Raw genomic sequence first — 14,254 nt, 5'->3', positions numbered from 1 at the left:
AAGTTTACCATAAAGAGCAATGAGAAACAGCAACTCATAGCAGAAGGATTAAACGGTTTGAAATGGATAGGCTTCTCTTGTATAAAATAAGCATTCTAGGCCAATGAAACAATATATTTTTTTATTCTCTGGAGGTGCACAAAAAAACCCTTCTAAGTTCATTTGCAGTGCACACAAAAAGAACCATTATTTAGGATAATAAACAGAGATTTCTGTTTATGTAAAAGAACATCTCAAAAATGTTGTACAGGTTGTTCAGGAATCATTAATTAATACTTGCATGCAGTGCAATTTATTCTCATAAATAAGGTGAACATGAGGACAAAGTCCATTATAACTGATACTGGTTTTGATACCTCAGTCATGCGAATATGAGTGCATATATTGTTATCAGATGTTCGTTTCCTTATGGTATTTGAGCCATATGCTGTGTGCTAGTTTGTGGATGTAATGTGTTGCTTGTAAAAATGGTATGGAAAAATATAACCGGGGTAGGGGAGCAACGGATTGCATGTAACAGCGTTACATAATGAGGATACTTACCAAAGTCTCCCACAGAAAGCTCTGCTCTGAAAACAGCTGGTTTGTAGTCCAGCCCTTCACTTCCTTTACTTGTGACGTCACAATGAAAACGCGTCATAAAGCTTGCCAAGCGGCTAGCGTGGTCAGGCACGCCCTCAAACCAGGCTAGTCTGATTAGAGGCCCTTTGGCTCAACTCGCCTTTGTTTGGTTTTCCATTGTAGAAATGTTGTACCTGCTTCCAGGTACTTTTTTTCATATCACCTCACCGCTAGCAAGGTTCCAAGCGAGCTGAGGCGATACTAAAATGTAACGTGAAAACATGACAGAATGTTGACTGGTCAGAGAGAATACTCACTATTAATAATAATAATAATAATAATCTCAACAGAAAGTTATCCAGTTTTCGAATGGAATTTCATCAGTAAATCCAATTTTGACAAGTTTTGGAGGTGAGAAATCAGCTGTGTAGATTTCGAATATTGACAGTTTTACGAGAAGTGATGGCAGAACAAAAATGTTTGAATATTGTCGGAGTTGAGGAGCTCTTCAAGTGGCTGCAGGGGAAGCCTGTGCCCACCCACGAGAGAAGCGTGTGAGGCCGGCCAGCCGCCCGCTCACAGAGACCTCTGCTCCCGCCGTCACAGACCGCTGCATTATTGAAACGTTTTAAGCGTAGATATATTTTAAGAGCTGGTGTGTGTCGCATTGAACGTTACGTCGCGGCAATTGTGTGTGGCGTTGCTATGACGACAATCTAAGTCTCTGGGTACTATCTGCAATGGAAAACGGAGCAGGGCCGAGTAGAGTCCAGTCTATCGATTTGCCCTATGGTAGCATTTTTCGGCAAGGCAGCATAGATCGTCAGAACACCGGCAACAGTTCAACGTTTAGTCCTGATGGTAAGATGTGGAACAATGATGTTGTGTGCTTGTGGACTTGAGGGTAACTTATGTGCAACTCCCAACAAAGATTTTGTACAAGTAAGATGCATCACTCTGTAGCTCAAGAGCGGAGCGAACAACACATAAGGTGAAAAGAGAGAGTGAAAGTGAAAAAAGTTGAAAAAAGTGAAAAAACACTATGCTTCAACAGCTCATAGAGAAATCTTTTCATTGGACGCTAAATGAATGCAACAAGGTCAGAATGAGTCATCAACAACTTAAAATGGTTTTCCAAATGTCATCAAGAGCTACCTACAGAACAATGTTTTTTGTCATTGATGGGTGAGATACTGCCATAGTGGTGATATAATGCAAAACATATATAAAAACATTTAAATATGGATTTTGGGAATAGGAGATTTTTTTATTCTATGTTTCACTAATAATACACTGAGCAGGCAATGCATCATTAATACTTCTCATTTGCCAATTTGGCATTGAAATAGTCCAAAAGTAACTAAAAGTAATCAGATTACATTACTTTTACTTTGTGGTACTTTGATTATGTTATGGATTATATTTTTAAATAAGTAATTAGTAATTGCACTGGATTACATTTTCTAAATAAACCTCCCCTATTTATGGAGTAAATGTTTTAGTGTACCGCTTATATTGTATAAAACAGGTCATATTAGTGGAGTGTAGCCTAAATAAATGTTTAAACACAAGTGGAATGCATTTGGTTGACTCTTTTTTTCAAGGAGAAAAATCTAAAATTATGCACCAGTGTGTCTTACATACAGTATCTCACAAAAGTGAGTACACCCCTCACATTTTTGTAAATATTTGATTATATCTTTTCATGTGACAGCACTGAAGAAATGACACTTTGCTACAATGTAAAGTAGTGAGTGTCCAGCTTGTACTACAAAATAACACATCACATAGCAGTCCATTGTCATCTGAGGGCATCCAATACCAACGCCTTTGGAAAAAGTGACAAAACGTAGTTATTTGACGCTAAAGGGTGTGATGCGCACCCATTCACACCTGTGACCTTGTAACACTAACAAGTCACAAGACACCGGGGAGGGAAATTGGCTTATTCACTTTTATTGCCAGTGGTTTAAACATTAATGGCTGTGTGATGTTTTATTTTGAGGGGACAGCAAATTTACACTGTTATACAAGTTATACGAGCTCACTACTTTACATTATAGCAAAGTGTATATTCTTCTGTGTTGTCACATGAAAAGATATAATCAAATATTTACAAAATGTGAGGGGTGTACTTTTTTAGCCTCTGTCAGAATTTGCTTTCCTTATCTTTAGTATCAGTACATATTAATGAGGGGCATTTCCCTGACCATTTATAGGCATAGACTAGGGGTGGGAATCTCTTGGCACCTCATGATTCAATTACAATTCAGAGGGCTGTGATGCGATATTATTATTATAAAAAATGATTATTGATGCATCTTGATGCATAATCTCTGGATAATTACTAAGCATTGAATTTGCACATTAAAATCCAAAAGAAACATCTCCTAACAAGCTTAAAAGGACCAGTTTGCATCCTAATTTACTTCATTAATCTAAGCGCCATGGTCCTTCTTTTCTTTAACAGTTTTCAGACTCCTCTTAAAACTAAAATATAAATTTGATTCAGGATGTACAGTATGTATACAGGACAAAGCTGTACACCAGTTTAGTCAAAGCTTGTAATTGATGTTCTCAACCCTAGACAAGGAGGTAAGTTAGTAATGACATACAGCTGAGCTAATTAATATTACTTCATTACTGATTCAGGTGACTTTACATAACAGCCAAAAAACGTGTTGTAACTTTACAGGGGGGATGTTAGCTAGTGCCTTCACTTACAAACTACAGACTTATTAAGGGACACACTGTGACCTACACTGCGCGTTTATTGCCAGACTGGAACTAAATGCTAATGTTTTTCTTTGCTAACTTTCACCGTCATGTCCTGCCGCTTGCTCTCTCTCTCATTTGCTCAGCAACACTCTCAGGATACACAGAGAGATCGCCAAGCGTTGAGTTTTACCATGCTCGCAATATGCGAGTTAAAATCATTACTTGTGCACTGACATTAATGATTGTGTGACATTTTAGTAGGGTGGTTATTCATACCGCAGTGGTGGTGTGCTGAATACAAGGGAACACTGGTTTCTCGGTTATGTGCACGCCACAGATGGTCCGGGCGGTGCATTTCCACGAGTTTCACCTTTTGCGTTTCGTCAACATCATCAATCAAGTAACATTTTAATATTTAAAAACTAAAATATTTTTGTGCACACGCACTTCCTGTGTTTTGTCCGTACACAACCTTTAGGAGTCTTTCCTACATACAGTTCTATAAGACCCCTTCTCTATCAGACTGACTGACTGTGGATGCAGTAGGCCACTTCATACCGTAGACTCCAGTGTGTATCATCCAGTCCAGCAGCCAGCAGCTGACTCACACCCGAGTCTCCAGGATCATTGTAGCTCAGGTCCAGCTCTCTCAGATGGGAGGGGTTTGAGCTCAGAGCTGAGGCCAGAGAAGCACAGCCTTTCTCTGTGATCAGACAGCCTGACAGCCTGTAAACACACAAAAGAACACGTGGCAGATCATCTGAGGGTCCTGTAAGTGGCGGTTCTTTACCAATTTTATTGAGGGGACCAGGCTGGGGCCAGTTGTTTCATCAGAAGGGTACATTCAATCTGGGACAAAAGAGACAAAGACATGAAAGAAATGTCTTGATAACTATATAAGTACCGGTGCTGGTCATATAATTAGAATATCATCAAAAAGTTTGATTTATTTCAGTAATTCCATTCAAAAAGTTAAACTTGTATCATGTATACATTCATTCCACACAGACTGATATATTTCAAGTATTCTTTCCTCTTAATTCTGATGATTATAACTAATGAAAACCCCAAAATCAGTATCTCAGAAAATTTGAATATTGTGAAAAGGTTAAATATTGAAGACACCTGGTGCCACACTCTAATCAGCTTTGTTTCACTTTTTGAAAGGAATTACTGAAATAAATCAACTTTTTGATGATATTCTAATTATATGACCAGCACCTGTATATGGGTGGCTGTGGCTCAGGAGCAAGAGCGGGTTGCCCGTTAATCGGAAGGTCCTCCAGGCTGCATGTCAAAGTGTCCCTGGGCAAGATACTGCCCAATCCCCAAATTGTATGAATGTGTGTGAATGTTTGTTTCTGTTTGAGCACTTAGGCTCAGTGTATAAATGTGTGTGAATGGTGAGTGGTCGAAAAGACTAGAAAGCGCTATACAAATATGGAGCATTTACATAATGTAATGTTTTAGTATGTTTCAGTAACTTGTTTCTGTAACAGGATATTTTCAGAAACTTAGTTAAAGTTTTATTAAATTACATTATTAATAAAAACCCATTCCTGTTAACTTTAGCTCGAGTTACAGTACATTCTTTGATGCAACACTTCTTTGTAACGCTTAATTAACAGTATAAGCGCTAGTGTACTAGATATTCTCCATATTCACCCCTTTTATTAGTCATGATGTGAAATATACCCAAAACAAAATACTTGATAGTTGGCCATAATCTGTGCATTATGGACAGGGATACATATTTTGGCAGACTGCATGTCCGGCCTGGTAGGACCAGTAGGCTACTGTTGCTTTTTGTGTATGAAAAGTGCTGTTTAAATGCAATGCATTATTAAATTATGTTGTTGTGTTGTGTTTTGATAATAATTTAGGAGGGGGACTCAGAACAATTCGCAGCAATATCCAAAGGCTTTCCATGCAATGGAAACATGGATTACAAGGACAAACCATTGTCTACAATGCTGTTTTGAGTTTAATGTACATTTCAAGTCAAGTAGATGTAACGTTGAGGTGAGCAATGTGTTAAACTGATTAGAGTGATCCTGATTTTACAGTATCGATGGTGTAGATATTTGTAGGAGCAGCTTCCTAGAAAAAGGTCTGGATCTAGCTTCCAAACTGTCTGGATCTAGCTTCCAAACTGTCTGGATCTAGCTTCCAAACAGTAACATTGATGACTAAGTGATCAACTACGTGGTGAGTTAGAAAATCATCAGACTATCGCGAAATAAATGCTCATTTTGTTTAGACATTCTCAATGCACTGCAGTGAATACTACAAAGTTCAATAATGTTAACATAATGTTAACGTTAGCCTTTAAAAGTATTCTTGTAATCCGTGTGCTAGCTTGCTCCGTCAGTTTTGTATGACATGAAGAACTTATTTGTCCACCAAATTAACCTTGTTTACCATGTGACAACACTGGCATCTAATGAAAAATGGGCAGAAATATGTGGAACCATTGCCATAATGAATCTGTCTAATTTTATGGGCTATATTATGTGAGCAAAATGGTGTTAACATGTACAGTAGCTTTTCAATGTATGTGACAGAAGTTTGTGCCTTGTTTAAAGTCAGCACACAATAAAACTATTTTCCCAACAGGCCTTTGAATGCATCAAAGTAGCCACCAGACAGCGACAACTGGTCGGCTCTCCAGACTAAAACCAGTCCTAGCGCATTCCACCTGCGAATACTGTACGTTTTTGTTTGTTTGTGTAACTTTTTGGTTCATACAAGTTTAGAATAAATCTGTTATATTAAACAAATTATTGACACAATCATACAAAGGTTAGCTGTTTATCCACTCATGTAAATGAGATTTTAATTGACCATTAATCGACTGCCACGAAGATGCTGACCTGAGAGTTTCAAGTTTCCTGTGTGGACTCTTCAGTCCAGCAGACAGCAGCTTCACTCCTGAATCCTGCAAGTTGTTGTTACTCAGGTCCAGCTCTCTCAGACAAGAGGACCGGGAGCTGAGAACTGAGGACAGAGCTTCACAGCTACTCTCCGAGAGGTTACAGCCACTAAGTCTGGAGAGACAATAGTAATTAAGGAATAAGTTGAAGGATAGCATTTAAGTTCGTTTTTAATGATGAATAAATCCCACTTACAGAGCTTTCTTGGATGCTTTGACCACTGGCAGCAGCCTCAGAAGAGCCTCCTCTGAAGAAGAGTATTTCTTCAGGTCAAACACGTCCAGATCTTTTTCTGATGACAGTAAGATGAAGACCAGAGCTGACCACTGAGCAGGAGAGAGTTTATCTGTGGAGAGACTTCCTGAACTCAGGGACTGTTGGATCTTCTCCTCTAGAGAACGATCCTTCAGTTCATTCAGACAGTGGAACAGATTGATGCTTTTCTCTGCAGAGGGAGTCTCTTCAATCTTCTTCTTGATGTACTCAACCGTTACCTGATTGGTCTCCAAGCCACTACCTGTATGTGTCAGCAGGCCTCGTAGGAGAGTCTGATTGGTCTGCAGTGAAAGACCCAGGAGGAAGCGGAGGAACAAGTCCAGGTGTCCATTTGGACTCTGCAAGGCCTGGTCCACAGCACTCTGGTAGAACTGTGTCACTGCAGATTCATCTTTTCTTGTTTCAGACTTCTGGGATGTGGTTTGTTCTTCTGACAGTAGATTGACACCAGAGCAGATGAATGTCAAATGGACATGAAGAGCAGCCAGAAACTCCTGAACGCTCAGATGGACGAAGCAGAACACCTTGTCCTGGTACAGCCCTCTCTCCTCTTTAAAGATCTGTGTGAACACTCCTGAGTACACTGAGGCTGCTCTGATATCGATGCCACACTCTGTCAGGTCTGATTCATAGAAGATCAGGTTGCCTTTCTGCAGCTGCTCAAAAGCCAGTTTTCCCAGAGACTCAATCATCTTCCTGCTCTCTGGACTCCAGTGTGGATCTGTCTCAGCTCCTCCATCATACTTGATGTTCTTCACTTTGGACTGAACCACCAGGAAATGGATGTACATCTCAGTCAGGGTCTTGGGCAGCTCTCCTCCCTCTCTGGTCTTCAACACCTCCTCCAGAACTGTAGCAGTGATCCAGCAGAAGACTGGGATGTGGCACATGATGTGGAGGCTTCGTGATGTCTTGATGTGGGAGATGATTCTGCTGGCCTGCTCCTCATCTCTGAATCTCTTCCTGAAGTACTCCTCCTTCTGTGGGTCATTGAACCCTCTGACCTCTGTCACCATGTCAACACACCCAGGAGGGATCTGATTGGCTGCTGCAGGTCGTGTGGTTATCCAGAGGCGAGCAGAGGGAAGCAGGTTCCCCCTGATGAGGTTTGTCAGCAGCACATCCACTGAGGTGGACTCTGTGACATGAGTCAGGACCTCATTGTTGTGGAAGTCCAGAGGAAGTCGACACTCATCCAGACCGTCAAAGATGAACACAACCTGGAACTCTTCAAAGCTGCAGATTCCTGCTTCTTTGGTTTCAGGAAAGAAGTGATGAACAAGTTCCACCAAGCTGTACTTTTTCTCTTTCAGCACATTCAGCTCTCTGAAAGTGAATGGAAATATGAACTGGATGTCCTGGTTGGCTTTGTCTTCAGCCCAGTCCAGAGTGAACTTCTGCGTTAAGACTGTTTTCCCAATGCCAGCCACTCCCTTTGTCATCACTGTTCTGATTGGTTCATCTCTTCCAGGTGAGCCTTTAAAGATGTCTTCTTGTGTGATGATTGTTTCTGGTCTGGCTGGTTTCCTGGATGCTGTTTCAATCTGTCTGACCTCATGTTCATCATTGACCTCTGCAGTCCCTCCCTCTGTGATGTAGAGCTCTGTGTAGATCTGGTTCAGAAAGGTTGGGTTTCCTGCTTTAGCAATCCCCTCAAACACACACTGGAACTTCTTCTTCAGGTTGGATTTGAGTTCTTGCTGACAATCTACAACAGAAGGTCCTGGATGAACACAAAACAAATAATATTAGTAAGTGATTTATAAAGTAAAAATTGCAATTTAATTCCCCCCAAAATACATATAAAAACATTTTTCCGAGACATCAACATCTTCCCGTTTATCCAGCGGGTGAAATCTTTAGAGAAATCCTCTTACTGCTCTGCAGACGCTCAGCCAGCTCCTCCTGCTTCATTCTCCTCAGGAAGTGCTGTGTGATCTTCAGAAATGCCTCTCTGCTGCTCCTCCTCTGTTCTTCCTCCTTACCCTCCAACAACTCCTCATCCTCCTTCTGACTCTCCAAGCATTCTGGGTAATCTGAACTCAGACCCTTCTGGATCTGCTTCAGCTCATTCTTCACAAAAGTGACAATGTTCTCCTCCAGCAGCTGGAACAGAATATTATATGAAGGACACAGTCAAACTAAAACCAAATGGACAGACTGACAATCCACTTGTTTAAGTGCAGCATGGAGATTATTGTGAACAGAATAGATGTAAAAGTAGTTGTTGTACATGTACAGACCATAAATATGGAGTCCAGGTGTGTTTGATGCTGCTGGGCAGACTGACCACTGGGAACCTCTGAGCTCTCCTGGTCGACACTGTGGAGGAATCATGAAGAATTAGTTCAAAATGTCTGCCCACGCAGAGACAAACCCAAGGTAAAGATCATTTGTTCACTAGTCAACCAAGTCGTCCCAACACGCACAACACAAGGGAACAAAGCCACAACAAAGCTCACAACAACCACACAAAGCATGCTATAGCGCTTAATGTATCTTACCAAAGCCCATAGGCCAAGCCACCAAGTCACAGACACTAACACAAAGATGATTAACAACTTTCCCACTGCCAATAGTTTAGTTCCTCATCTACCAGACCAAAATATACCCAACCAGTTCAAGAGATACAAGATTTTAAAACAATTCAGCTGCACATCACCTCCAGATCAGATAAAGCATTGATTTTACAGTTTCAACCATAGTAATTCTGAGATTACAAACACAAAGACAAAAACAGAAACATGTGCAATGGTGAAGTCATAGCCACGAGACAGCGCAACTTCTCAAGCTCTAATCTTACTACACTACACAAAATTATAAACGCAACACTTCTGTTTTTGCCCCCATTCATCATGAGCTGAACTCAAAGATCTGAGACTTTCTCTATGTTCACAAAAGTCCTATTTCTCTCAAATATTGACCACAAATCTGTCAAAATCTGTGTTGGTGAGCACTTCTCCTTTGCCGAGATAATCCATCCACCTCAGTTAGTTTTAAGTTGGATATCAGTAAAACTACCTTCACTGCGGTGCAAAGCGTCGTCCCCTTGTAAAGTGTTGAATATACGACACAAGATAAATGATGAATGAGCATTACTGTAAACGATAGACGTTTTGCTACCTTCAAACGATAAATATTGTCCTATCGCACAGCCCTACCTGGGAGGATTCAGTTGACGAGGCGTATGAGCAAAACCTGTACGCTATGCCGACCATACCTCATACACAGAGAAAAGCCGTTTCAGTGTGGCTAGTCAGTGCCAAGCCAGTGGCTTTGGATGAAAAGCCAGGATCACTGTTGGGCCCTGAAGTAGAAGGCCAGAATCACACAGAAGAGGGTGGTTCTGGAAAGCCAGAGGTCACCGTTGAGCCCTCCTGAGAAGCCTGAAAAGCCTGAGAAGCCTGGGTTCATCAATGAAACATCAAGGAAGGAAGGTGCCCACTTAAAAACTGCTTTGTGTCAACCGTTCATAACCAATCACATCGTTCCTGCAGTCACCATCAGTAGGAGGACTCTCATGTAAGTGTATGCACAAAGTATATTGATATTGGGGCAGCTGTTGCCCACTAATCAGAAGGTTGGCGGTTCAATCCCAGGCTCCTCCAGGCTCCATGTTGAAGTGTCTTCTGGCAAGACACTGAACCCCGAATTGCTGGCTTTTCCATCGGTGTATGAATGTTACTTTATGTTTGAGCACTTAGGCTCAGAGTGTGATTGGGTGAATATAGTGTAACAGCCCTTTGAGTGGTTGGAAGACTAGAGAGGCGTTATACAGATACAGAGCATTTACATCTTACCCTGTGTTTTGTACATCTTTGAGTTAAAGTGTTGATAAATTTGAATCAGGTGGGTTCTCATTAAAGTCTTGGTGGTACTGCTGATCCCCAAAGAATCAACAGTCTAGTCTGCATTCTGTGCAGCTTTCAGTTTACTGTGTTGGTTCACCAGCTTGTCTGGTTTAGTCCCTCCAGCTTGTATTGACACCAGTAATACTATGGACAGCAATGCAAGGCTCATACAAGTATATTGGATGCTGGTGCAAATTGGTAGTGAGTCACAATAACCTTGTATAAAGTACGTGGAATAAATGTGTTAATAAAGCTCGATAGAAGTAATTTATTTTTTGAGTTTCCACCAAACAGGTCCAAGAATGCAGAACTGAACTGCCGTCCATATCCACGTGTCTTTTTGCCCTTACAATAATGTCCTTGCTGACAGATATTTAGGTACTATGTGTGTCTTCTTCTGGGCCCCTTGCTTATCTCCTTTCCTCCTGACACTTACCTACTAGATTGTCCATATTTACAACCCAAATTCAATTATTCTGACCTCACCAGCAACATTCTCTTTGTCAGTTTCTTATGAGCATCTTCAGATGCTTGTGCCGATAGTTACGTTATTGCATTTGCTTCTGGCATCCCCTTTTTGCGGATCTAAGCATGTTCTTGTTTAACCACAGACTCCCTGGCGGCCTGGGAGAGTGAGTTCCCCTGGGCTTAACTTCACTACAGGGCCTCCGCCTAGCAATAGCAACCTCTGGCAAACTTTGTTTTAATATAGTAAAACAATTTATATGAATCTAGGGGTGGGCGATATTACGATATTTGATTGTGAAAGATTAAAATGTCTCCACGATCTGCCTTTTCAGAGAGATTGGTACTATCGTGCTATGGAGGACTGATCCTGACAAATTCAGAAATAAAGAAATAAATGCTCAATAAATAAATAAGCATTAAATTATATAAGGAGACATAAATGTATATACAGTATATTTTAATTAGCTGCTTTACTAATTCGCCTTTGTAATAATTACCTTATTTATTTATTGTCTGTTATAATCTTCTACTTTATTTATTAATTACTTTTAAATGTATTTATTTATGTGTGTGTTTTAATATTTTTGTCTGTTTTATTCTTCCTTTGTATTTTTTTTTACCTTATTTATTTTCACCCATGGTATTTATTTCTGCCTGTCCTTTTTACATTTCTCTATTCAATTCTGCCTCATTATGTAAATGAGGAGGGGCTGCGTCTCAAGGGGTGAACTTCTCCCCTATTGGTGGACCAGTCAGACAGGAGAGCTCTAGGCCTACTCTACCTGCACACATCAACAAGCTTGCTCCTCACACAGTCAGATGGTTTCCTTCAGTGCGCTGAGCTGTTTAGAAGCTCTATTTGAATAAAGTACTACCAGCAACGTCTTCCTTCCCTTTTCATGTCGACGCTCTGACAGACAGTGTTTTCAGTTTCATTTAAATTTCTGAATTTGTCAGGATCAGTCCTCCATATCGTGCTACAGTGCAAAATCTATCAGTTTTAGTTCTGTGGCTAATGCAGCTGCTCTGTCAACATTGCAAGTCAGCTGCCTGCGTCCTCCGCTTAACATTAAAGTTCTCCGTGTCTCCCAGCTGCTCTGCCTCAACTCTCTGGGATTTACGGAGTTTTCTGATGAATAGAAAGTGTTACTTGTTAGACTGGGAGTTACACTACTACTCTACTGGAGGTTTTCAGGCCAGGACAACGTCAGAGAGCTGCGCTCCAGAACCGGAGCTGGAGCCAAGTGAGCAGTTGATGGACAGATACATTTACTTTTTGCTAAACCACTAACTGTATGTGTCTGTATCTGTAGCTAGTTAGCTAGGTTAGCAGTGTTGCTAGCTGTCCTTTATTAGCTGAGTCTGCCCCAGGGCGCAAAAAAACCACCTCAGTGCTGTATTCCCTGTCTTCAAAATTAGCCTCTGTCGGTCTTGGAGGCTGTGTTCAGTCCTGGTCCAGCTATAGTGTTTACTCACTGAGAGCTAAACCATTACGCACAGTCTACATGACAGGGTGGGGGGGGTGTAACACACATTCAGCGCTATTGGCTACTGTAGACGCCAATCGATATCTGCAACAAGTCCTTCCCTGTCTTTGTGTTTTTAAATATGCAGAGAACCAAACAGCACATTCTTTCATGGCAAAATGAAATCTTTAAAATGTTATAAGGACAAAACAAATCAGTTCTTTGTTGTTTAAATGAATCATTAGGCAATATTGTATATGATTAATCAAGTAGTGTTATTTTTCTAGTCTTAAAGAGGTGGTATTCTGCTCATTTTCAGGTTCAAAATCCTATTTAGGGGTTGTACCAGAACAGGTTTACATGGTTTAATTTCCAAAAAAACTTTTGTTGTACATGTTGCCGACCAGCTTAGCAACATGGACTGGAGCAAGAGTTTCAGAGTGGTGAGTTATTAATCTGTAACAAAAGTATCTTTCATCCATAGAGTTTTAACTGAGCTCTGTCTCTACATCACAGTAACAACTTTATGTCCACTGACTGCCTGGAGGTAGCTAGTGTTTGGAAGGGAGAGGAGAGCTGTGTGCTGCAGCTCACTGTTTCACAGTCACAGGAAATGCAATGTGTTGGTCAGGGAGACTAGTGTTGACTGCTATCGTTTATCATAAATGCATTTACAAAACAAGACGACGGCCATTTTCAACAAAAAGTTGACAGCGGACCAGTTTGAAATATTGCAGCGATATAAGAGTCACAAGCAGACACATTTCTAGAGCTATTATCTGAAAAGCAGCAGGTGGAAACTGCAGGCTACACCAATTCCTTCCACTTTTGCTGTTTCCAGACTCATGCCATTTGCAGCATAGATTCAGATCATTACTGCTTACGTAAATGGAAAACCACAAATTTCTGCCTGGATTATAGTTTAGCTGCCCAAGACTTCTTTTACCTGTAGTATTAAACTGCATTTGCTGTTACCACCAGTTACTACAAGTGTCACATGCACAATAACGTCACAATGCATAATGGCAGAATGTATTTAAAAAATGGTTGATTTATATTTCCTGCCAATCGGAATTGCTCTTGCAGTTAGATTCACAATTACAGATTTTAACCATCACTCCTGAGAGCCTCCTTGGCAAAAGTCTGAAAGCATTTTCTAATTAAGTAGGTTAAGTGTTATTATGGACTTACCATATTTTTAGGAGTCTGTTCACAAAAAATTCTAAATTTGGCCCTCGTGGTGCTTAGAGAATTTCTAGTAATTCATCCACATAACGACTACACAAATGAACAAAATGCCGTTTCTCAAGGCCCATGGTGCTTAATACAAGATTACAATAATCAACTTTTAAGACACAAACATGTAACTACACTAAACGAGACAAAAAAAGGAACAGATATATTAAGGTGGAGTGAAGGTGGTTTGGTTGGAGCATTGTAGAGTGCGTAATTCAACACATATCTGACTCTCTACTAATAACAGCAGCCTCACAAATAAAAATAGCAACAGCAGAGGTCAGTAATAAGGCTGTAGTAATGTAATAATGCTATGCAATGTTGGCTACATTTATATGAAGTATCATTAAATAGCTGCATTTCATTACTACTATTACTACTTTGGATTGTTACAAATACTTTGCTTTAAAAGTACCAAATAGTCACATAGTAAGGAAAATACATTTTTATCCTGTTCATTGCATTGTAGCCTCATAATCGTAATGAGGTTCCTATTCCAACCCTTGAGGTGTTGCATCGTGGTGCATCGAGGAATTTAACTGAATCGAAGCGTTGACCTGATAATCGTACCGGAATCAAGTCGTATCGTGAGACCAGTGAAGATGCACACCCCTAACGCTTATCCTATGTACAGGGCCGAGGGGGGCTGGAGCCAATCACAGCTGACATCGGGCGAAAGGCGGGGTCCACACTGGACAGGCCGCCAGTCCATCACAGTAGCATGTAAATATATGTTGTTTAATAA

The 14,254-nt window shown here is 40.6% G+C and overlaps 1 protein-coding gene across 1 annotated transcript in view; it reads right to left on the bottom strand.

Annotated features, from left to right (window-relative positions):
- The window catches only part of LOC123971238 (NLR family CARD domain-containing protein 3-like), a 427,855-nt gene that overhangs the window by 409,173 nt on the left and 4,428 nt on the right, over positions 1-14,254 (bottom strand). Inside the window, exons 5-9 of the mRNA XM_046049952.1 lie at positions 8,732-8,810; positions 8,366-8,594; positions 6,408-8,211; positions 6,153-6,326; positions 3,890-4,005 (exon numbers count right to left, since the gene is read on the bottom strand). Of these exons, the coding sequence (XP_045905908.1) occupies positions 3,890-4,005; positions 6,153-6,326; positions 6,408-8,211; positions 8,366-8,594; positions 8,732-8,810 (2,402 nt within the window). The remainder of the gene's footprint in view (positions 1-3,889; positions 4,006-6,152; positions 6,327-6,407; positions 8,212-8,365; positions 8,595-8,731; positions 8,811-14,254) is intronic.

The sequence above is a fragment of the Micropterus dolomieu genome, linkage group LG01 (assembly GCF_021292245.1).
Source record: "Micropterus dolomieu isolate WLL.071019.BEF.003 ecotype Adirondacks linkage group LG01, ASM2129224v1, whole genome shotgun sequence".
Lineage (NCBI taxonomy): Eukaryota > Metazoa > Chordata > Actinopteri > Centrarchiformes > Centrarchidae > Micropterus > Micropterus dolomieu.
The sequence above is the reverse complement of the archived record's forward strand: the minus strand, read 5'-3'. Positions and strand labels throughout refer to the sequence as shown.